Source organism: Larus michahellis, chromosome 15, assembly GCF_964199755.1.
Source record: "Larus michahellis chromosome 15, bLarMic1.1, whole genome shotgun sequence".
Lineage (NCBI taxonomy): Eukaryota > Metazoa > Chordata > Aves > Charadriiformes > Laridae > Larus > Larus michahellis.
This window is the reverse complement of record NC_133910.1, coordinates 8720964-8746103: the sequence shown is the minus strand read 5'-3', so window position 1 is coordinate 8746103 and position 25140 is coordinate 8720964. Positions and strand designations below refer to the sequence as shown.

General features: G+C 48.5%; 1 protein-coding gene across 9 annotated transcripts in view; it reads left to right on the top strand.

Moving 5' to 3' along the window:
• The window catches only part of MVB12B (multivesicular body subunit 12B), a 65707-nt gene that overhangs the window by 20309 nt on the left and 20258 nt on the right, over window positions 1-25140 (top strand). For 8 of the 9 annotated variants that reach the window (XM_074608267.1, XM_074608270.1, XM_074608266.1 and 5 more), the window contains one exon: window positions 13471-13568. In XM_074608267.1, the coding sequence (XP_074464368.1) occupies window positions 13471-13568 (98 nt within the window). Of the gene's footprint in view, window positions 1-13470; window positions 13569-17366; window positions 17464-25140 lie in introns of those variants that run through there. The other variant, XM_074608269.1, reaches the window with a different exon arrangement.

Sequence of the window (25140 nt, the reverse complement as noted above, 5' to 3'; positions counted from 1 at the left end):
TTCCGGTATTGTAGACAATATTTGTGTGTGTGTGTATTAATGTATGCACTTGTGTGTATACTGGCATGTAACAGTAGTCCTGTATTGACAGCTTACTTGCTGGATTTCTCTGGACAGAGTGGTGTTAAGCAACAGACTAACCCAGACAGAGGTTAAAGTGAGTGCTTTATACTGCTGGCATTTGCGATGAGAGCACAGCATCCAGAGAGACGGGCTCGCGGACTGAGCTCTGGGCTGCGCGATTGCCAGGGCACAGCACGCTCTCTATGGGTCCCTTTGGGCTTTTGCTTAATTAAGCGAACATGTATTCTTGCACCAGGCATTTGGTACACTGCAGATACAGTTTACAGGATTACAGTAACTGTTGAGAGCTAGAATTTTGAAGGAGACAGTGGAGAGGAATTCCAAGGGGATTGGTTTGTATACAAAGGGTATTGTATCGTATGGGTGGAAAATACTCATGTCCTTTGGAGTCTTGATTTACAGGTCATTTCAGAGAGTGACGCTTTTGAACTGCTGTAAACTGTTCCCGAAAAAGCTATCGGATATCTTTGTAAGGCAGGCGTGTACATTTGAGCCTTCACCTATGACCCAGGCGTAAATCTACTGTCTTGTGGTGGCTCCGTGAACTCTCCAAAGCATTTGGGCGTTTCTCTCACTGAGAGTTTTGCTCGGTCGCCTGCCACGCCACGGCACTCTGCTTGCTGTCCTGTGCTGTCAGGTGTGCTGCAGGCAGAGATGCTGTCTTGCTTCTCAAACAGAAATGGAGGCAAAAGAGATGAAAAGCCAGCAGTCTGCTGGAGACTTCAGCCTGTCCCACTGGGACCTGGTACGCTGTTTTGAAGCTCCACTGGACATAAGCTACATGCTGGCACAGGCCATGTGAGATCAGAGGAAAAGATGTCTTGATTTTAGGGCACAGATCTTCATTTTCTGTCTGCAAGAAATTCCTGCCTGGGCAGATTTCCACAATAAAGAGAAAAAATTATCATAGCAAGAGAATGTCAATGGCGGTCCTTAATCACTAAGTGCGGAAGGGTCACTTTATGGCCGAGCAGGGAAGGCTGCAGAGCAGCGTCAGAGCTGTTGGGAACAGGGCCAAAATTAGAGCTCAGAGCATCAGCGACAGTCTGAAAAGAAGTGTTTACAAGGCTTATATATTTTATAACCTCTTGTTGTACAGTTTATGGTTTACAATGGCTGCAAGGAAATTGGATCAGTTTTGTTTTACTTGCCAAATAAAGCAAATGTCAAAATAGTCAATATAAAATGTATTCTAATTTGGCTGAGTTAAAACAGCCAGTATGCAGTGGAATAATTGAATGTTACATTAATGCCTCCTAGTAAAAACCACCTGTCTGTAGCCAGCTCCACTCTCATGCCCTGCGCGTGATTTACAGGTAACTTTTACACCACCAGCCTGATCATTCAAAGCATCTTTCATGTCTCTTTTTTTACTCTGATTATTTATTATCCAATATATTTTTTAAGAAATAGAAATGTATATAAAGGTACATCCTGCAAATATTTCATTATTACGGGGAACACATACTGCTTGAGAGCCTTTTCTAATACTTTATCAGCAATGTGGTAAGTTACTCAACACTTAATATTTTGTGGAAGATTGTAGTCACAAGTAACCTCTTATTTTTACATCACCATAGAGAGATGAGATTACGCTGGTAGCCAGTTTGTGGTTTTATTCCGTGTGGATATATCCTGACAGAAACAGCAGTGAGTTATTCTGATGCTGCCATGAATGCTAAGAGAAAATCTGTGAGCAGTGCCGAATGGAGAGCGCTATGGAGATTCTGCTGTTAGACTGTTCTCTTCAGTTGCTGTCTACCACTATAAAATAATTTTAAATCAAGAGTGTATGCTTGGGTGCTCCGGAACAATTGCTAACACTGGATATAAACTAAACCGGTAAAACACACCAGTGAGCTTCTGCACAGCAAAACCTTCCTAAATTGAAGACTTTTTACTGTGGGAGATGCTTATTTCTGCACCAGCCACGTTTTCGCCTCTGCTCCATGATGTCAGTTACTGATGGCAGCGGATGGCGGCACATCAGAGTTGTGTCATGTGTCAGGGGTTTGACCTCCATAGCTTGCTGCACGTCAGCAATGCTGCTTCCGCAGCTCGTGTCGCGGGGTTACGGCTCGCAGTCAGAGCTGCGCAAGGGGAGGCTTTGTTTGATATTCGTGCTGGACTGCATATGTTGTTTTTCAGCCATTTCTTCTCCTTGGTCTTTCCTACTGCAGGCATCTGGCTTAATGGTCTCTCACGGCAGCCCTTGCGCGTCCCAGTGAGGATGGCATGCTGTGCTGTGGAGCACAACCGTGCCATTGTGCAAGGCATCAAGCTGCTTTACTGTCTTTTCTCTCCAAATCCTGCGACAGCTTCTTGGCACTTTTGGCAGCCTGGAGAAATGCACTTGCAGTTTCCCATCCTCGAAGGCTGCTTCTAAAGAGCTGCTTTTGTTGACTTGAGTCACCAGTGGGAGTTTAATGTGACTTTCCTCGGTGCCTCTGCTCCGTGTTCAAGGCCTGCGCTCTTGGGTCCTCCGTGGTGACGTGGCTTTGGGGAGCAAGAAGGTAATCCTTCCCCAAAAAAGGTGCTAGTAATGGGTAACTCGCCTGGCCCTCTTCATGCTTTTGCTTCACCCAGCCCTTGGATCGGTGGTTGCCAGTGCATGGCTGGACTTGGAGAAAAGTTCATGTCAGGGGCATTTGAGCAGCGTCTTGTGGCTCAGCCCCTGGGTGCCTCAAGCTCTGTTGCAGTAGGCTAGAGCACGGGTTGCGTGTGACGGTCTCCTCTCTCGTGAGTCCAGTTCCAGCCTTTTGGGAGCAGGTCCCTGACTTCTGTGAATGTACCCCGAGCCAACCTCGAACCATTTTGCCTTGTGGCTGCCTACGCGATGGCTTCCATCACAGCCACGGAGCTTTGTGAGCCCCTGTGGCTTCTGTGGTTGGGGAGTGCGTTTCGCATCCCTTCCCAAGGTGCTGCAGGAGTCTCTACCACCGTCATTCAAACAGCCCTCTCACAATTTGTCAGCTGCAAGCAAGATGTCAGTCAGTACTGCTGAAGTGTGTTTTACAGTGACAGACATAATTGCACTTAACTTTTTGCGTGGATGTTATCAATCTGTGACGGATACTTTGGGAAACGGAGCACTCTGATTGCAGATGATGTGTCACAGGCGTTTAATCTTCCTCTCGGAAAGACTGGGATTCAGTCACAACTTTTACTTGTTGATGTCAGGTTTTGAAAATGTAGATTCGTGCTGACCCCGGGAATCGTTCAGTCATTTAGTTTGCAGGGCTGTCATCGGAAAGGTTAATGGCTTACCAGGGAGAAGGAAGATCTTGCTGCAGTCCGCTTGTATTCATATCATGCGTTAGTGTGGCTGAGCACTCGGCCTCTCCGTTCAGAAGGACAGAACCCCTCTGGTTGCTTTCCTGGGATGCCTGTGGCACTTCTCCATGGCTGTTCTAATTGAGAACCAGAGCGGTGGGGCAGGGGAGAGGGCAGGTGAGCCCCAGCTGCAGGTCTCAGTGGGGCTTGTGGTGCCTGCCGCTGTCTGGGAGGCAGAGCCACGAGTTGACCAGAAAGGCACACGGGTGAGAAAACCGTGTCAGCCCTGAGTGCCGCACCTCCAAGTGTGCCCGGTGCCCAGGAGAGGCGGCAGGGCTGGCAGGACACCTGGCCCGGCCAGGAGAGGCCAGCGGTGCGGGCATGCTGCAGCTCGGGAGGGAGTTGCCGTCCTGGTGGGTGGCAGTCAGGAACGCTGAGTGGCTTGGTCAGGTCTCTGCACATGGAGCTCCTGGTGCAGCCAGGCACGAACTGTCACGGGCACCCGCAGAAGGAGGCAGTGGTTTGCAGAGCCAGATGGAGGATGGGGAGAGGGGTGACCGCTTCCCCGAGAGCCTCATGGCGCTGGTGCCGTGTGGCTCCCGTGCACACAGCCACAGGGACAGCTGGAGCTGGCACAAGCCTGCCGGATCTAAGGGGCACGGTTTTCTCCTGGCTAAACCACGACAGGCAAGCTGGAGCACGGCAGCCGGTCACAGTCGGGGGGAAGCAGGCAAGGCCTCCTGGGTGCAGGGGGTTTGTGTCCAGGCAGTACAAAATGCCTGCCGTGGGCAGGCGAGAGACTGGGCTGCCGGTGCTGGAGGTGGGGCCCAGCTGGAAAAGGCAGTGGGTGCTCTGTACTGCCCTGGCTGGGGGGGGCCACAGGTGGGGTACTGGCGCCTACGGCAGCACCAGTGTGGCCACAGGGCTGCTCTGTCCCAGAGGAGGTGACAGTCCCTCCGGACTTTGCCTGCAGCAGCTCTGCCCCAGCCCAGGAGCGATGCCCAGGGCCAGCAGCGTCGCACCTCTCCCGGCCTCCTGCCCGGTGTCTGGGCTGCGTGCCATGCCAGAGCCGGGACCCCAGCATACGGCTGCTGTGCTTGTAACTCCTGCCTGATCCGCATGGCTAATAAGGTACAGAACCAGCTCGTTTCTGCTGTAGCTCACATCCCTCGCAGCTGTGGGTCTGCAGCGTGGCTGGCAGCCATTCCTCCCCGCACCCTCTCCGTCCTCTGAGCGTGGTCAGTCTGTGCCACCAAGTGCTCGGGTCTTGAAATAGCGATCTGGCAGGAGTATTGCACCGGGGAAGTGCTGCTCTGGCTTTGATAAGAAGATAGCAACTGCCCTACTTAAACCCCTGAAATAAGAGTAGGATGTGTAAGTTTTCCTCCTGTGCTCCCAATTACCTTTTAAATAGCCATGCTACCCCTCCTTAGAAAAGGGAAATGATTTGCTCCTGGTCCTCAGCTCCCAGTGGAGCTTAATGTTAAGGAATGTAAGAATTTCCTTTCTAGGCAGAGAAGTCTGATTTTTCAAATTGATTTATTAATGGTGTTTGGACTTTGTCGTGTGAGCTTGGAAAGTGATCAGTGTGTGGCTTTTTGCTGGAGGCTGACGATGTGCAATAGGTGGCAGCTAATAAAGCAGCTCCGCCAGCCCGGTGTGCTGGAGACCTGAACTCGCGCTGACGACCAGCCAGCCTTACTCTGCACTGGGTTAATTGAAGGGAAGTGGGAAGCCTTTTACCTTCCCTATTTTTTAAGTAGCAGCAATATTATTTATAAATAACAATCTTAATTTTTTTTCTTTAAGACATTTAAAATAGATTTTATGGAGAGTCTGTGGAGGAAGAGGTTCCAGGGTTTCAATGCTTTTCTGCTCTGGTGGGGAACAAAGCCAAGACTTGAGCAGGCTGCCATGGGCTGGAGGCAGACACCGCGGGTAGCCTGATGGCCAGGATGCTTTCGCAGCGTGGTGGGGGTCTACCTTCAAGGCCTTCATCTGAAGCAGATGCTGCCAAATCAGGAGTACTTTGGGATGGATGTTTCTGGTTTGCCAGTGGGATCTTCTGACAGTCTCATCCTTTCTACCAAATGCACCCTTTTTGGTGGAGTTATGTTTTCTAATTTGTTTCATCAAAAGAGCTCTAAAGTAAAACTACCTTCTGATCTACAACTAATAAAACAGATTCCTTGGCTTGAACGCTCAGATCACTTGTGCAATACAGCACAATATCCCTAGTTTTTAAACTATGTACCCTACAAGAGGACAAGGATGGTACAAGGGCTGGGTTCACATCACAGTAGCTATGGATTAAAAAACCCAATGAGGTTGAAATAATAAGTTAAAGCTTGGAGGAAGTGTTTCCGTAGACCCATTCCAGTGGGCCGGTAAGAAGCACAATTTAAGGATGAAATGTCCGTGATGCGTGTACGCTGTGCAAATCTGAACAGGATGGTTGGAGTGGGTACGGGGTGCTGGCATCCATTTATCCAGGGCCTGTTTCCCATAAGGAATTTGTTATGAAACGGCACTGACCGTATGGCTCGCGTCCAACTCAGCTGGATGAAGACGTGCAAAAATTGGTCACAGTCCAGTATATTTTAGTGGTAGAAAATGATGATTAGGAAAAAATGTTTAAACAATATGAGTGGTTTCCAGGCACAAGAACCCCTTGCAGCAGCCGAGAGAGAGAGACATTAACTGTAGTTAGAAGAAGTTTGATTGATTTAGCTGATTTTGAGGATGCATTGAAAAATTTGTGGAGTGCTCTGAGTGAAGAGGGTTCGATATCCGTAGAGTCATTTTTCTTTATAGAGCCCTGTTCCTGGTATAGTAATATTCCTGGAGGCATATTTTCTTTAGGGTATAGCGTAAGGTCATTAAGCACAAACCGAAGGTATTCATTCACAGAAGCTATATACTCAGTTGTTAAATAAGCCCTGCAGGGAAATTGAGCGTTTTTTCCCTAAAACTTCTGTGTTGTCTGCTATTTAATATGATCTCTGCCACTGTTGATTTGTAATCTGTGCTTTCACCCTGAAGTGCATGTGGTTGTGTTCAGATATTTCCTTCTTTAAATCAATCACTTTCACCATTTTCCAAAACACTTCTTGAGTTTATTGCTTTTAGTAAAGTGTTTGGACTGTCATTATTTATTACTGGCAAAGTGCTGACAACGTGCTCTTCCCAAATGAGTCTTTATGTGGAATATTTGTTTAGCAGGTTTTGCAGGGGGTGTCGCTGCTCCCTGCGAGCTGGGCTGGGCCTGCAGCACCCCGGGGCTGGGGGGGTCCCCACGCAGCCCCCCCAGGAGGGGCTCCCCTCGCAGGTACGCGTCTCCTCAGATGCGGGAGCCCAGGCTTTGTTGTGCTGATTAATTTGACGGAATTTAAAATCCTAACTGAGGACGCTCACACTGTGTGTAATTTATCTTTTTGGAGTATTTCTGCTGTTTGGCAATTTTTCCCTACTGCTTCATTATCTGAAAACTCCTGACTCTGGAGAGCGGGGAGTGAAGGATGTGGAAAGCTGCGCTCTTCCCGCTGCAGCCTCCAGAGACGCCGCGCTGCTCATCTCCGACAACCACTTCATAAGCACTTCATGCTTACAGTATGAGGTCTTAGTTCTTTGATGCAGTTCTCTGCCTATAACAATTTAATGGGCTGCAGCTCAGACTTTCAAGCAGCGTAAATTAAACTTGTTGGGGTTTTGCTATTGTTTGGCAGCTGTTCTATCCTGGTTACTTAAGTCCTCTGATCTAAATTAATCCCTGTATAGAGGAAGCTGCAGGAGCTTCGTTCTGCATTAAGCCTTACATTTTGGGTTGCTGGTCTGCAGCAGATCATGCTCCCTTGTTAGCATCATCGGGGCTTGTTCCGTTCAGCTGGTGACGGCTTTAGTTTTGACAGAAAGCGCAGCATCCTTTTCCTCTGTCCTCGCGGCGGGGTGTTTCGGGAGGGGGATGCGCAGCGCTGTGCTGTGTGGAGTGCGCTGGGTACGTGTGCTGTGGACAGCCCTTCTTCCTTTCTACAGCTGGGAAAATGAAACGGGTAAATCTAAAAGTGGAAAGAATCACTCACTCCCTTTTTCATTCTCTCATGCATTTGGGCTTTTATAAAATCTGAATCTGGCACCACCAGCTCTCATTGATTTTTGGGAAACAGGATATTTTAGTAGCTTGGAATGAGATGAAATGCTTGGTAAGCCCATATGTTGCTTGTTTTAGGGAAAGGGTCAGGAAGGTTTTAGAAAGTATTTAAATATTTGGTTTACACGATTAGAATAGATTGTCTGGAATGAAGTCCATTACCCGAGGTGATTCTTGCCTCACAGTTTTGTTTTTCATTGCAGTTCTTTGGAGTATGAGGTAGGTGTTCTGGCATCGCAATGCCTGAGCACAGTAAAAGTTAAGGGCTGTGAATAAATACTGTCGATGGGATTCTGGCCGCCGCCGCAGCCGTAGGTATCTGCTGTGGTGCTGTCTGCAAGCTGCAGTTTGGAAGATGCATTTGGTAGAGTGAGCAGCTGCTGAGAGTCCTCTGCCTGTCAGTGAAGCTCGGGCAGCTCCTCTCTCGGGAACGGGCTTTTTCCTCCCTCCAGAGGCAATGCGTTCAGGTTGGATTATGTTTCTTGAGAGCTGCAGCCTGATATTAACTTCTTGTAGGCGTGTTTTCAGCTTTCTACAGCTTGGAATTTAATTGTTCCGTCCTCGGTTTTTCATGAGGCGTGATGTTTGCATAAGCCATCGTTGCGGAAGATTTGGTTCTTTTTATCTGAAGGTGTTCCAATGAGACGGCAGTTCTTGCAGTGCTGTTCTTAAATTTGTTTAAAATAAATTGTAGTCATGACAGTGGTACATCAAAGAACAGGACAATTCATCTGCAGCATGCAGTATGGTTTCTAATATATTTGATTACGTGGGGCAGTTCTTAAAAAGTTTTGCCTGATTTCTCCACTGCACTCATCCAATCCAGTTGGAAAGTGAAAACGTACCGTTCTTTTGGCTGTGCGTTGTTGATATTTTTATATGAATTATGAAGCATCCTTTGATATCTGGCATTTCCCCTTATGATCCTCTGTTACTTTTTATGAGTACTTGCCCCGTAACTTCAAAAGCAGTTCATCACCTTCCTGCAGACAGTTCTTAATAACTGATTTGGAACTGTCGGGCATTCCTGGGCCTGTTTTATGCGAGTTTCTCTCCAAAAACTTTCAAAAAGTGGCCATAATGTGCACAGACCTCAAACTACCTTTGCTGGCGTGTGCAGGATCTCTCTCAGCACGTGCTGCTTCTGTTGCTGTCGTATGTAGACTTGTTCTGTAGATTTAAAGACTAAAAGAAAAACTGAAGTTAAGAGAGTAATTAAATCTGCCCGGTCCTGAACTGTGCTGTTGCTGTTGTTTCATCCTATATTGCCTGGAAATTATCGTCTGCTGGGGAAAAATATTTTTTTGTATTTAACCCGTGCTGGAACAGGGTGGTTTCAGCATCGGAGGGAGCGGGCAGGAGCCTCTCTGGGGCCGGCGTCTGTCTGTCCCTCCCAGCAGCACCAGATCCGCCTTGTTGCTTTCGTCCAGCGGGGAGGCAAAAAGCTGCTTTTTGTGACAGTTCGAAAGGAAAATAATTGGCATGGGGATAGTTAACGTGAGTTGCCATTCCTTAACATCAGAGATTCCACTAAAGTACTAATAATTACTGTTAATATCTTTCAGTGGAAACTTTCAGAGTAAACTAGCACTGGTTGAAGCACTATTTAACGGCATGCTGCTGGCATGATAAGAATGCAAATAAGCGTTATTAGCCTAATGATTTTGCTGTCGCCATGGCTGTGCAGCAGTAGTGTTGTGAATATGTCATGCAGTACCCGTGAATTTGGAAAGTGTGTCAAAACACAACTTCAATTAGTTTGCTCTAATTATGGCTCTAGAGAGTTCATAACTGTATCACTCCTCATTAAAAGAGATTTTCTTATATGGATTAATACAGCACATAGAGGGATGTTTGAGTGATCTGAGGCAGAGCTGTGCGGAGGGAGGGAGCCCGCAGTGTGGCGGGAGGTGCAGTGGGTCCGGTCCCATCAGCTCCCGGTGCGGGGCAGGGGCTGGGAGAGCCCCCAGAGGGGCAGGCAGGACCGGGCGGCTGCGCCAGGACAGCCAGTGGGTGGCCGCTGCGGTGTCCCTCAGGAGAGGGTTTGTCCCTCCACATGTCAACCTGGCGGATGATTCTGGACAGGCTTTAAAAAAAAAAAAAAAAAACAAAACAAAAACACAACAACAAACAAACCCAAAAAAACAACCAAACAACAAAAGAAAACCCCAGCAAAACCCAAACCAAAACCCTAAAGCTGTAATAGGAACCGGACTTGATGCTGAAATAGAGATCTGGCCTGAAAGCTTTGCTGTGGTAAAGGTCACAGAGCGCAGGTGGGCAGGAGCCTGTGCGGGTTTGGCATCTCCGGAGCAGCCCTGCGGGATGCCAAGTGCCCGTGTACCTTTCCCAGGGTGTTGGTAGTGTCTTTCAAAGATGTCTCTTCCTCTTGCCTGAGCAGGTTCTTGCTTTGCAGAATGGGGAGAAGATTCTTGCGCTCACAGGTGAGCAGTTGGTGAAGGGTTAAAGTAGTAATTGTTTAAATCTTTTAGGCTTTCCTCCCAGTTCTGTGATAATTTGATGAAGAACTTCACCCTAATTAAATATTCAAATTAGGAATAAGTGTCAATATGGCTTCCCATTGCCTGGAATGATGATTAATTGTATTCAAAACTCTAGTGGCCGCTGTAATCTAAACCAAACCGTTGTTCTTGATTATTTCTGCAACACATTTACCATGTTTTTGTTTTAAAATTTAAACTAGTAATTGATTTGCCATATGCCTCAGAGCTGCACATACTTTCACGATATGTGTTTAGGAACTTGGGGACTTTGTAATTGGGATTTTCTTCCTTTTCAATGGCAGCCTTTTTTTCTTTTTTTTTTTTTTTTTGTCTTCTACAATGCAAAATGATTTGGCTTTCACAACACATAAGGAAAATGCATTATGCAATCAACTCAGTAGGTATAAGTTATATTGATCCTGGACAAAGTTTGCATTAATTTAAAATAAATTAGACTTTGTTTCCCATTTTTCCCTACAACAATGTCATGCTTTTAAAAAAGGGAAGGGCAGAGCTGATCTCCTCCTAGCAGTTGCTGCCCTCCATCCTGTGGTCTTGCAGCTGAATGTTCTCCTTGGAGAGACCCAGCTCTCCTGGGCGCAGCTCGGTGGGAGTGATGAAGTGCCCCTTCGTCCTACCTCGGAGATGAAAAGTGGCCATGGAAGGGGGGACACAGGCTGTCGTGACAAATGCCCTTGTAAACAGCCGCGGTCAGCCCCCCGGGGCTGCCAAGCCGACGTTGGCAGCGGCTGAGCCGGCACATTCTCCTCGCCAGCCCCAGGAGCGGTCGCAGGAGTGCCGGTCTGCTGAGAGCAGGTCTCACGGCGCGTCCCCACATGGGGCACGTGCAATTCCCCTGCTGCAAGGGGATACCTCGGCGTGTCTTCCAGCGTTGATACGTCTGAAATGGAGAGCAAAGAGGATACCCTGTGGAGTTAGGCAGCGAGCTCTGGATACGTCATCTTCTGCCACCGATTTGTGCGTGTGTGGTCACAGTCCCTCGGATGGCGAGCGATTCATTTTAATTACACGCGTGGAACGTGCGCACCGCTTCAGCATATGGCGATCGGGAAGCCTGGTGCCTGTGTGAGCTGCCAGACGCACCAGTGGCGACCGGGGACTTGGGTCAGAAAGCCTTTTGCAGAGGAAGGATTCGTAGCTCTACTGGAAGGCTGCTACGCGACGGCCCCTTCCTGGCGCTGACGCGGTGCCCGCTGCGAGCCACCCGTGGGACTGTCCCCTCTGGCCGAAGGGACGCTCATCACCTCTCTCGCAGCCTGGGCTGCGGAAAAGGGCTGGCGGGGTGGCAGGGGGTCAGCCTCTCCTGCAGCAGAAGCTGGTAGAAACTTTTAAAATACTCTGCTCAGAGATGGGCTTTTTATGTAGATCTGCTTTGTTTACTTCCAAACCAATTCCTGCTGTTTTGTTTGGGATGAAGAAAGCAGTCCCCCTTACAAGCAAGAGAAATTCAAAAGTCTTTCTGTTTAGCTGTTTTGGTGCCTCGGAAAGTATTTTTGGATACTGCTATTAAAAAACAAATGAAAAGCATGTAATGCCTACAGGCACTGGTCTTCTGTTTTAAAGTGTGTTCATGACAAACCTGCCTCTGCTCGCAAAGAGACTCATATGGATTGTGTTTTAAACAGCAAACTGTTAGCCAAATTCGAAAATATTTTCACACCATCTTTTTTTGGTTAGAAAGAGCTTTGGGAAGCACAAGCAAACTCAAACTGAGGTTTGCTTTTTCTTATTTTATCCGTGCTGTTCACCATCAGCTGCATCACGGTCTAAAAATACATAGTTCTTCACAAAATGTGTGCTGTTTTTAAAGGCAGATAATTTCCAGATGATTTGCTCAATAGATAAAACCTGCTAGCTAAGAACGTGGATTTGATGCTCTGCTGGAGAATGCACAGGGGCTTTCTCGCAGGTAGGGCGTTTGGGGGAGGACACGAGGTTTTCCGGGCAGGAGGGCGATGCCAGGGGTCTGGCCGTGGCCAGTAGCTCTCGCTGGTGGGAAATAGTAGCTGCTGCCTCGGCTCTCGCGCTGCGCTAAGCCCTTCTGTGAAAAGGGAGCATCTTCATTACGTATGGCAATGGGGTCCAGAAGATTAATGACAGTGTTTTATAAAAATTTCACACAGACCTGGGATCAGCGTTAGAAAAATACAGGTTTGAATTAGAAGGGAAAAAGCCTGACTTTCTCATCAAAGCGTGGAAATCTGTGGGCTATCAGTAGCGGTTACTAGCAAAAAGCCTTTTCTCCTGGCAGACTTCTCAGGGGAGCCCTGTGGCTGGCTGGGCACCACGCTGGCCGCGCCGGGGGCACCGTGATGGCGGAGGCAGTGCCATGTCCCCCATGGCCAGCAGCCCCGCTTGAGCTGTCCTGGGCTGTGTCCTGCTGTCAGGGTGCCAGCACTGGCTGGTCCTGTCCTGTCCGTGGGTCTGTCAGGTCCATCTGCGGTGCCAGAGCCTGGCACCGCGTGACTCCAGGTCTGGCAGCTCTGCGTGCAGCCCCGGCTCGGGCCCAGGGCCTGCCAGGAGCGGGGCTCGCTGAGTGCCACATCCCACCCTCCTGCACCGCCTGGTCCTGGGAAGGTCGCCCACCTCATCTTCCAGCCCATGTCCAGGTTTGCCGTGTGCTGGGTTTTGCTTTTAATAGGCTCTGAACCGCTGAAAATACTTTCAACTTCACTTCCATGAGCTCTGTTTTTTCCTAGTCCTAGGAAGGTTTAATGGAAGGTGTAACAAATCTCTCTGCTGCAGGAATGCTGAGCAGGGCGATGGTGGGAGGGAGGCCGTGGGGCTGCAGCTAGAGGTGATGAGTGTAATTTGGCTTCCCTCTGCTCAGGGGCTGCATCGGCCCTGCCTCGGGGAGCGCGGGAGCATGCAGCGGGCCCTGGGTAGGTTTGGGCAGGCCTTCGTCATCAAGAGAGTTTCAAAGATCGTATTTATGAATGTACTCAGAATTTTTTGGCACAGATAAATCCAGAGCACTTGCTGTTAACGCTCTCTACCTTGAAGGAGGCGCGGCTGAGTCCCACAGAGTGTTTGGCCGCGCTCTCGATGCCGTCTGAGGCTGGTGCGGGGGGAATGGCTCTCCCCAGCCACACACAGGCTGTCCCCGGTGCCGGCTCGCGAGGAGCCTCCGCGTCCCGCCGGAGGGGGATGGCTGCCTTTGGCGCTTCGGATGTTGGCCGAGTCCAGTGTTCAGTGGCGCGGAGGGGGTTTGCGCTGGGGTGTAGACGGTCCTGCTCACAGCTGGACTGAGGAGCCGGTAAAACATCTGAACCAGCCTTGGTTGTAATGGCTGAATCACCGCCTTGGCCTCCTCTTGGTATTTGTTAAAATTGATGTTTGCTGCTTAACCTGGTTGGAACCATCAGGCAAGAGCGAGCCGATGGCAGCAGCATCTTCCACTCTGTAGTAACATCATCTCCGTTTCCCATCTCTCTTCCTTAGACATATCTCACTGACGCTTCCCGCCAGCTTTCGAGGGAAAAGTCACAGCACTCGCCTGGACTTGGAGCACCAGCACTCAAATTTGTATGCCATATCAGGTAAGCTGCGCACGCAATGGTTTCTCTGCTCTTCTGTGTAATCAGAAGTGTAACCAAGCAAAGCAGCCCTGCTCACACAACCAGCCCCGTGTGTGGTACCCATGGAACACACACCCGGCTTCTCCGCGGTGCTGTGTAAATATCGAGAGCAGAAGGGGTGCAGAGAGACCCCAGAAAGTGCCCAGGCACACGTGTTACTGGCAGCAAATGGTACTGATCACCGATCGCAGCCCTTGGGGAGGGATGCTGCTGCCTGCAGAGGTGCTAGAGGAGAGCTGTGATGGAAAGCAACACTGACGCAAACTTTCCTCCTCATCTTTTTCATGGTCTCACAGGTGAGTCATAAGAGACGACATCTCTGCCCATTTCACGGGAGGCTTTGTCCTGCTTAGCAAGGATGAGTTTTGTACACACTGCTCTTTGCTACACTCAACAGACACGTTAAAAAAAGATGAGATGTTTACTCTTTCTAATTTCTATATTCTGAATACTGGTACTGCATTAGATTAGGGCAAATTTGAAATTGGATGTTAGGATATGGGGGGGTTCTGTGTTATTTTTAAGAAGCGTGCGCTTGCACATGCACGCTTGGTCTCTCTAGCTGCAGCTTTCTCTCTGTTCACCATTCCAGGCGAGTATACAAGTGCTAGAGCTAGTGATAGTTTGCAGGTGTCATTGTGTAAAAAAAATCTGCCAATGAATATTTTAGCTGTTTTTTATTTTTAACTAGTACTAGTCTGCAGGGAAAATGTGTATTTAACTAGAGCGGTGAGGCTCAAGCCCACTCCTTCGCCCCTGCAGGTACAGGTACTTGTTACTGTGCGTCAGGATGATACAGGGGGTTCAGTTTGGAGCTGGGGTCCCTGTGAGCTGCCCCTGACAGCTCTGCCCCTCCGGAGCGGGTCCTGCCTTTCTGCAAGGAGGAGCGAGCTAAAAAAGAGCGTAGCCGGGTGCTCTGGGCCCGGGAAGAAATGTCTCTGGGAGTGAGAGACAGGGATGCTTTACAGCCTTGTACCACATGGAGTCTGTCACTCCTGGGTGTGCCGAGAGCTGTGTGGTCTGGAAGCTACTCATGAACCACAGCAAAAGGGCTTTTGGTTCTGCAAACTAAAGAAAAACGTGAGGTGCAGCTGGGGCGCAACAGTGGGTTTCACCTGCCTCTCCTGCGCTGGGGCTGGCTCGTATTCTGGGCTTCAGCCGAGAAGTGCTGGGGTGCAAGGGGGTTTTCCTTAGAATTATTTTTCTTGGAGTAATGTTACACCTGAACAAATATTGTGATAGGCGTGGTAGAATCACACTTAGCCACAGTTTTCTCTTTGTTATGTCATTTTTGCGAGAGGAGAAAAATATTGGCTTTAAACCTGACTCTGTCAAAACCTAATGAAGGTACAGTCCCTTCATCTGGCTGAAGGAGAACTTCAGATTTCAGGACAGCTTGGAAACCCAGAAAAAGCAGCAGTGGCTTCAGTGGGCTGTACAATAGATAGTGCTTGTGCATAATCAGGGAAGAGAAGATGGCAAAAATGTGCCATTCACAGGTTCTTGCTATTAATAGTGAGTGACACTTCTAACATGGGAACATGGCATTAATTCATGTACCATAATCAAAGGGTTATTTAAAAGGTAATCTCTGACTGAAACTGCAGCTTCGGGTTCCTAAATAGATGGAATATAACAATTGCATAATTCTTGTCAGTACTCGTTTTCCTTGTTACTCTCCTGCCCTAATAGATTTAGAAATGTAAGGGAAGGCATGCTCTTGCGTTCACGTGAGACAGTCCTGCATGGAGGACGGAAGCTGCGCTTTCTCTCCTGAGAAAGCATCAAATGCACAAACAGCGAGGCAGCAACTCTGCGTGGATGTTACCGAGAACGCTTCTGCTCCGGGGCTTCCCGCAGACGGCCTCTGCTTGCAGTGCAGCCTGGAAAGGTGCCCGTTCTGCAAAGAACCTGAACGCTTTACCAGATACGATAACGATAGGCAAAGCAGAAAACAGGCCTGCAAAACTGGGCATGGCGTTAGTCCACATTTGCATGAGCACGTTTCAGTCCAAGTATATAACTTTTTTTTTTTTCCCCCCAACTGCACATTCTCCTCCAGACACGTTGTTATACAAGCTGTTGTGCATACGTGTGCTGTAATGGCTATTGCAGCTGCGATCCTTTCTGAGGAAAGGGTCTCGTCATATGAAACATCCTGTGCATTGGCAGGGATCTTCATGCGTAACTCCTGACCACTGCTGCCTTTTCAGCAGCTGTGATGAGGTGCTGGGACAATTCCCTTTGCGTGCTTACACGTTGCCGAGGTGGATTAGCCCCCAGACGCGCTGTGGAAACCATTCCGAAGTTTCCTGTTACGTCGGTGCAGTTTGCAGCCGGTCCGTTTTAGCTGCGCCGCAATGCGAGTGCCTCGCTGCAGTGCCATGGCAACGGGAAATTTATTAACGCGCTTCCACTGTCGTCCCTAATTGCTCTGCCGGGAGGTGGTTTGCCGCGGTGGGTCCTGGCTGCAGCGTGCTTTTGCTGCGGGCCCTGATGCCGGGGAAGGTGTGCGGCGGCGAGCGGGCAGCGTGGCGGGTGAGGTGACTGGGGCGCCGGTGGGTGCAGGACTCCGCTCCGGCCCTACCGTGCATGGATGAGCCTGCGGGCTCCCTCTCTTGGCTCGCAGCAAAATGGGAGGTTTCCTGGTGCTGGCGCAGGGAAACAAAAGCCGTTACAAACCGTCTCTTACCTTCCAATTTTGGTACTGCCTCAGTCTGAGCTCTTGTGGGGGCACAGGGTGGGCTGTAATGGAGGGGAAAATTAAGAGCTGCACCACGGTCTCAGTTCTCTGTCTGTAGACACCCAAGATTTTCTCAGTAGTCAATGAAAAGGACACTTCCATCTGGGGTATAGCCTATTTATGGAAGGTGAAGTGAATTTTGGCTGTTGAGCCTCCTCTGTATCTCAAAATACACTTTGGCAGAAATAGCCAGATCCCCACTGGAACTGTCCCGTTATTCCTTGGGGTGTGTAATATAATTATTATCACAAAGCTGGAGTAGAGGAAAAAATGGACCTGAAAGTAGTAATTACAGTTTTTAACCAGCCTTTTGTTGTTTCCAGTCTTGGCAATGAAACATTCAAAGTTAGGGAGACTCCTCTTTGCATGGTAAACTAATGAATCAGTCTTTGACAAGGTGCATATAGGAAACTATTGCCCGGAGCCTGCAGCCCTGTGCCGGGAGCCCACCACGTGCCGCTGCGGCGCAGCGCTGCCGCCTGTGCTGCTGGCATTGCCCCCTGCGCCCGGAGGCTCCCATCCCACCCTGTGCCATGCGCCCGGGACCGAAAGGCAGAATCATTCCTAAGCCGGTGTGCAGAAGGTGTCTGGGTGCTGCCGGGAGCTGACAGGTTTAATGTGCGCGTTGGAATGGGCAGCTGCTGGAAGAAGAATGCCTCGCTCCAGACAGACCTGTCGACAGACACTGCTCAGTATTTCACAGCGTAGTCTTTCTTCATGGCCTTCAGCTTAATTAAGATGTTGTTGTGACTACATACTGCCTTCATTTCAGCCTTCAGCATCTTCTGGCTGCATATTGCTTTGGCTTATCAGAGCCACAAGGACAGTGAGGGAGAGAGGGAGCCCTCTCAGGCAGCCACAGATAATAACGTACAGGGAAAATTCCTGAATGAAGTGAAAAATTATTTATAATAATGGTACTCAAATAGAAGGGAAATAAGTCACTCTAAGGGTATATAAATTTTTATGATAGTGTATAAACAGCCATAGCTTGCCTTGTCTCCCATCTATCCCAGCAGAGAATGAGCGCAACATCTAGCATAAAGAAAAATATAATAAGAAAACGAAGAAACGGATGGGAAGAGCTTGGAGGATTGATCACTCGGTGTATTTGTATATCCTGATGTAAAAGGTGCTGCTGACAGGTGGCCAGGTTTCTTCTGTATAAAACCATGTGTGTGCTGTCAGGGCGGTGCGAGCAGCCTTGTTTCGATTGATGAATTGCCTGCTTTCTTGATTAAACCTTCCGTCACTTAAGAAACAAAAAGCCTGTGTTTGGGTGGCAGAGTGGGACATGTCAAAAAAATCTGTCTGCTTTACCTTTGTGCAGATGTTGGGCACAGACTGTAACATGTATTATTAAAATGAATGTGGCATTTACTGTGCATTATTTCTTTCCTGGGAGAAAGGACCTGTAAATTATATGCTAATAATAAGCTTTAACCCTTTCAGAAGCCAAGAGATTTAGGAGTGCAAATACTCCTGCAGGCCCCACTAATTGGATGGGCTCAGATACTGCCGTAGCTCCCCGAAGTTAATAAACAGCGTGTTTCACACCAGTATGCTGGTGCCTCTTGGGCATCCTGTCTCCGATAAGTTTTCTGCTGTGTAAGTGCCACTGAAACGTAAACCTTTCGAATTACAAAATTTTCCATTGAAAGCCCCCTTCAAATTCCGGTTGCAGGCGCGAGCTGTCTGTGCCTGGGGACGAGGCCGGCAGCGTGGCGGCTGCTCCGCCGGCCATGCACGACCTCTTGAGGGGGGACAGTGCTGGCAGAGCCTCCCGTCCCGCACCGGCTCGGGGCTGCGTCTGCGCTTTCAGAATCCTTTCGACCTGCCAGTCTGAGACGTGCCCAGCCCTCTCTCAGAGAGAGGATTAGGGATGGAAAAAAGTCCTCGTGCACCTTGCAGGGCACGTGGCAGGGTGTTGGGCTGGAAACTAGTGACCGAGTTTGCAAAATGAGATTGTTACGGTCTCAGCTGTGGTTTCTGGGGTGTCACGGGGTGCTCCAAGGCGCGTCCCTCCCCGCAGCGCAGGCTTTCCCTGCTGAAGTCAGGTGGGCAGAGCCGCTGCTGGCTTCGGTGTGGCACCCTGCGCGCTGCTGGGTAGGATGGCCGTCTTTTGCCCTGAAATTTTACTGTACCCAACTTCCAAGTCGTGTTGCAGGTGGATGTGTTTGTCGGTTGTAGCGTACAAACTTAGGGAATTTGAATATAGGGCAGTTGATAATTGCACCTTCTCTTGACTTGCTCTGACTGTCAAGACAGAAATGGTGTTGCATGGCACGTACCAGGTACTTCTGCACAGGCCCGTCACGGTGTGCGTACAAAGTAATTAGAGCCTCTCTGTCCCAATTTTGTGTATGAAGCAAGTGTATGAATTTACAGATACTGCTACAGCTGTCGTCTCGTAGTCAGAAACGTAACTTAAGTCATATAATCCTGTCGCGAAGGGTGGTTGTTCTAGCAGCAACTGGGAGATAACAAGGTGATCGGAGTTTCGTTTTTTCGAACACAAGTGCCAGACCCGAGATATCACATCCTGGGACGTGTCACACACTTTATCTGCTGGGAAGCAGCGTTCCAGGCTGCAATACCGGCCGGCCGTTTGCTTAGGAGCGACGTGTTTTCAAAGCAGTTATTTGATGCAGGAATGCCTTTATCTATATTTCTTATCTTAAAAGTACTATTTTGTGATTTGTCTTTAACCACGTTGTCAACACAGTTGCTTGTGGGAAGTATTTTTCCCAGAGAAACTGGACTGAGCATCAAGGAAGGGAAAGGCAGCCAGGTGCCGCTTGGCGTCGGCTGTCGCGTGTTTGCCAGCTCGCCCTGAAGAAGGATGTTTTTGTGGGCAGCTCTCAGAGGTAGCATGCTGTCTCCAGGGCTCCAGCTTGTTTATTTTGGAACTGTGCACCAATATTTGTTACCTTAAATATTTACCTTAAGGAGGTAACTATTTATTTAAATGTTTATTTATTGTTACATTTCAAATGTAAATAATTCTTTCTGATATTTAAATATTTATTTTCCTCTTTAAGACACTTTGTAGAAAGGTCAGAACACCCTTTGTGGTCTGCCGGGGTAGCGGGACGGGTTTGTGCGCGCTCTGCTGGGCCGCGGGTAGTGACTGGGCGCAGGCGAGTGGCGGAAGTCGTGGCCGCGAGGTGGGGGGGTCGGGCTGCAGCTGGGGAGGGAAGCGTTTGCAATCGCTGGTTCCAGTCGGAGTTGGACCCCCTGGGTCACCCAGGGGAGCTTCCCCGCGGGAGTGGGTGTGGGGGTCGGTGCCCCGGGGCCGCTGCGGGAAGAGGGGGATGCTCCTTAGCTCGGGTAGGAAATCCAGCAGGGCTTGGTGTTCATCTGCACTGGTTTGTAACCCAGGTCTCTGGAGGCAGCAGAGAGTAGAAACTGCTGGTAATGATCTGGAAAAACATCAAAGCCAGTGAATTCCTGAAAAGGAAACGGAGTTGCTGTTCTGTATTGGGTGATGCCGGTCTTGGCAGGGGGCAGCTGTGGTTTCTCTGGGCAGCTTTGTTGGAAGCGTTTGTTTCACACGCCGCTCTTGCGGCAGCAGTTTGCTCCCAGATTCCTCCTTCCTTTCCGGAGCTCCTTCCACGTGTTCAGCGGGGCCGACAGTTCTGCTCCGAGGCCCGGGGCTGCCCGGGGGGGCTGGAGGGTGCCCTGGGAGGGTGACCAGAGCCCCCGCTGCGGGGCCAGGCTGGGGGTGCACTTTGTGTTACCCCTGCTCAGCGAGGGACTCCGAGTGCCTCGTTGCTTGTACCCCCCTTTTTTTTTTTTTCTTGTTTTTACACTTTTTTATTTAATTACAAAAGAAATCTTTCGGAGGTCTTTCTAGATTAAGAAATGGAAGAAAAATTAAGATTTCATTCCATTTCGGTGCCCATATGTCAGCTTCTTTCTTGTTGCAAAATGTCAGGTTATCTGTGCCACAGCTGCCACTTACCTCTCTTCAATGTACATTTCCTTTTAAAAGATACTGTATCTTTTATCTGTATGTAATAAGGACAGACGTTTTAATCAGAGGTTAGTCATTTATTTTTGCAAACTATTGTTTTGCTTCATCATTTTTGCAGATAATTAAATGGTTCACTTGGCACAGTGTGTCTGCTTTATTAAAACAGGTAATTTTGAAAAAAAGGAAGATGCTATTTTTTGGATCACTGCACAAGAATTGCTTTTATCTTCATCTTCCAGCATAGTTTCTGGTGGTTTTGCGATACCCTCCTCTGTTTGAGTGTTTTAGTACATTCCGCTCTCTAAAGGGGGAGGCTCTGTGCTACATTTTCCTGTCGATCCCGATTCCCACGTGTGTGTTCTTTGCGCTTCTTAAGAATAGAAGCGGAACTAAATTTATTTTTTGTGACACTGAATTTTAATCAGGATGGTCCAAAAAAACAGACAAGTTGTGACACAAGCTTTATTCTGCATTGAAACCTCTTTACTGAGGCTGAGATTAAAGTCAGCCTGTTCTTTGCCCTATTGCAATTTCCAATTTGGACTAAGAGACCTGGATAATCTTCAAAATATAAAAGGCTCTATTAATATCCAGCAGTTCAGGGAGACTGAAGTCTCCTGTAAAATGCTGCAGCTGCGTATTTCAGGAGGGGAAATGTAAGTGTTACTTAATACTGTATTTAACAAGATTCAAAAAAGTGTATTTCTTATTAAATTAGCTCATCCATGGTGTGCCGATTCCCTGTGTGCCTGCAGCTGCCGGGTACTGCTGGGTTATCCGTGCTGCGCTCGGGCAGGCTCGGCCCAAACGGTGAAAGATGAAGCCACGAGTCCTCCCGCCCGTGTCGTTTTTCAGACGTGTGATTTTCTGATTAACCTGCTCTTGTCCGAAGTGGCATTCTTTATCTTCATCTCCTCACTGCCGCGTACGTGTACAAGAGCGCGACAGCTCTGGCCGTGGCTCCGTGTTCCCTCGGCTGTCCCGCGAGGCCGGCGTGGCGTGCCTTCTCCCGCTGTACCGCACCACGCATACAGCCTTTGCCCACTTTTCTCGGATCACACGTCACCTTCCGAGGAAGCTGCCGGCTGATCTCTGCTGGGAGGATTCTCTGGCTGCTGCCCCCACGCTGTGAATTATGCATGAGCAGGTGTACGGGCAGGGTCTCTCCCGGCGGCGGCGTGGGTGGTGGCGCAGGCGTTGACGCCGCGCGGCGTGCGGGGCGCAGCCACGGCGAGCGGCTGGAGTGGGGCTGTGTCGAGGGCGGGAGGTGACGCCGGGGGGACCCCGCTGCGGTGCAGCCCCGCCAGGGCAGGGGTGCAGCTCGGTGCTCGTGGCGCTGCTGGCAGGAACCTGCCCGCCACAGGAGGAGCCGGCGGGACGCGTGGCGAGCACAACCTTTGCGGCCGGCTGCGCTGGGTTTGTTTTGCTTTTCGGAGTGCCGTAGTTTAATTTTTTTTAAATAGGAAGCCACTCTGTGGTTTGGATATTTAAACAGTTATTAACCGAATGACAATTAACAGATTGCACAGACAGATTTTCTTTTCAAAACCTCAGAAATTGAGTACAGTTTGCAAAACTATCACGGCATAGTAATGACAATGAATTTTGATTTCCCGGAACTGATATTAGACTCCTTATTAAACTATGTGCATCTGCTTTTAATTTACTCCAAATAATTGGAAAATGCAATGAAGCTTTCCAATTAAAGCACGGCTTTATGCTGTTTAATAATACCCCCATAATATTATAGCTTATGAAGTGACAGGTGAGTTGGTGTATGAATAAAACATAAAGGCAGCAATAAGGGACAGAAAACCGGAGACAGTTGTTGGGGATTTTAAATGCTGGATGTAATTTGCATATATTAATCTCTTCTTTTCAGCCTTATCAGGCGTTCTTCAGTATTTGAAGTTAAAATAGCGTTGACAGGCGGGAGTACGCTTAGTTTTTTCAAGGATTTATTACTTGTATAATTTCTGATCTTTAATAAGCAGATATGACTGATCCTCATAGTTCTATAGAAATCGGTTAATTGTTCCAGATGGCGTGTACTGATTATGCAAAATTACTTTTCACACCATTTTTTTTTTTCTGATGGAGTTTGGAGTAAAATTAAATTTTTTATAGCCTTCTTATCATGCTGTTTTACAGTGGTTTTTGCACAGAAGTTGAATTTAATCTACTATATTACATTGACCAGCAGAGTTATTCTAATGTAGCATTCTGTGATTTGACAAAGAATAATAGAACACATTGCTCATTGTTCGTTACTGTGCTGCTAATAAAAAGGAGTTCTAGTGCAGAAAACCAGGCTGTTATTTATGAAGAATGCTTAATTTGCACAGTTAAAAATGCAAAATTGTTACAATGAGATGTTCTCTCTTTTGGATAGAAGACTTGGGCAGAACAAATGAAAATAGTCTTGTTGCTACAGATTTCATCTAATAAAGAGGGATTTTTTTAAATGACTGGTGTGGCGAGGCTGTATTTTATTGGGAGGAGCAGTCATCCAGGCAGCACGCTCTGACTCCTATCAAGAGGTGTCACTGGTGTTTTCCCTGATTATCGTCATCCGGATATCTCAATGGCATAATTTCATAATTGAAAACATTTATAAAGGTTGTTGGGCTTCATTTATCTAATGAAAAGCTGTTTATACAAAATAAACCACACATAAAGCCCTCTTGCTAATAAGGTTATTGCAATTCGTTTTGGCGGTGACTCAGTAGTTGGAGGAGGTGTCCCGCCGCCGCCGCGCTCTCCCGGCAGTGCCGCTCTGTGTCCGGGCTGTGCCGTGCCGTGTCCCGGCAGCGGGCGCCCATCCCGCGGGCTTGCCATGGGCAGGGCTTCCTGGAGCAACGGGCATTCACGCACTGCCGCGGGCCCTGGTTAATTTTGATGTCGCGTCCCGTCCCTTGTCGTGCTGTGCTGCCGCCTTCCTCCCGACGGAGCCGTACGTGAGTTTGTGCCGTCGCCACTGAGCAGCCGTGCGGTGCAGGGTCCTGCGTGTCCCTCGAGCTTCGTCCTGGGGTCTCTGCCGCCATGCTAGGACCTTCACGGAGGGGCTGAAGGGACACGGAGGGGCTGAGTCCAAGACATCTTATGGAACCATAGAATCGTTCCTGGAAGGGACCTTTAAGATCAAGTCCAACCGTCAACCCAACGCTGCCAAAACCACCACTGAACCCTCTTACGAATCTTTGCAAAGCAAACCAGTAAGTGTTTAAAAAATGACCTTGTGGTTAATGGAATTAAAATCTCCAATTAAATTAGGAAAGTGGGGATACAGTAAATGGACTTTTATAAAGAGTGCTTATTTTTAACTCAATAGAAAAAAGACAAGTAATTAACTCAGCCATTAAAAAGCTCAAAATTTCTCCCATGTCCTGTGGAACTAGAAAATTGTTTTGTGTATACTCTTATATATATATACGAATAATATATATGGAGACAACTAATGGCATAAATCAGAAATGATTAGAAAATATTTGTTCTAATGAAGTAATAATTTGGTAGTAATGCTTTTCATCAGTGTAGCTTAAGGCTACATTAAGTGGACAGACTTTATATGGATTCTCTAATTTTAATCTTCAAAATGCTATCTAATGTCTCATTAAGACTTGCATATAATGTATCTTAAGTACAGTCATTAAATATAGTTTAGGGAGATTTATGTTCAGATATTGCTTAAAGATGTTTTAATAGGCCCATTTACTCTGATGATATTAATGAGCTCTTAACACATATTAAGCTTCTAAAACTAGTGGTGTTCCTCTCGCAGTGAGCAAAACAACTCGGGGATGGTGAATGAACTGGGTGCTCCAACAAGGCTGGTTTTCAGCCGAGGCCTCGGGCACCCTCTGCCATCGCTTTGGTGCCCTAGGGCTGTGTCCGTGTCCCCGCTGGGCGGCTGCGTGTGCCTCCCGCGTCCCTCCGGCGCGCGCTACCTGCGCCCCGCCAAGGTCGGCCAGTCCCGCTCACGGCGCGGCGTCCCCGGGGCTGAGCAGGGGATGCTGGCGCTCGTATAACCGCCTCTGGGGTAGCGCTGTGGGCTGGGAATAGGCCAGACCTGCGATAATATCTGTAACAAGTTACAATAATTTGGTTGTATATCTACTGAAATAAATAAATTTAAACTTTAAGGAAAGAGCTGAATACAGTCGTGCTTTTAGATTAATTCTGCTTTTTGATCATCTGAAGTTAAGATGCGAGAATTATAATTATGATAATAAAAACTGTTCATTCCCCTATTGTCACTTTAGTTCCAACTCGGAAAGTTATTGCAAACAAAATTCTCCAGTTTCATCACTCAGCTCTTCTTAAAAAATCCTTCTGAGTTCAGAGACTTTTATAATTACTAAATTGGTTTGTTAGAAGGAGATAATAGCAAATTTCTTCTTTTCATAATTGGACATTTCTTCCCTGTAGGCTAATGTATGCGCGGCACTTGCATACACAATAAGCTGTGCTTTTGAAAAGCCATAACTAGCTAATAAGTGCCGTGGTGTCATCAGAGAGTAATGGTTTGCTGATTAGCATAATTAATGACAAATGGTGGTGCGGAGCGGGTGGATTGGTTTAGCGGATGATGAATGCGCTGCCGCTGAAGCTGAGCCCTGCCAAGGTGGCCGGGCTGGCCCGGGGCGGCTGTTGGGCGCCAGGGAGGGCTCCTGCCCTGCGCCCACCGCCACGGCACGAGCCGGCTGCCGTCATGGCACAAGCCGGGCGCTGTCGCGGCTCTGCACGGCGGCTGGCACAGGCACGCCATGGCCTGGCCCAGGTAGGGCTCGCAGCTGCTCCCTGCCGCGCACTGG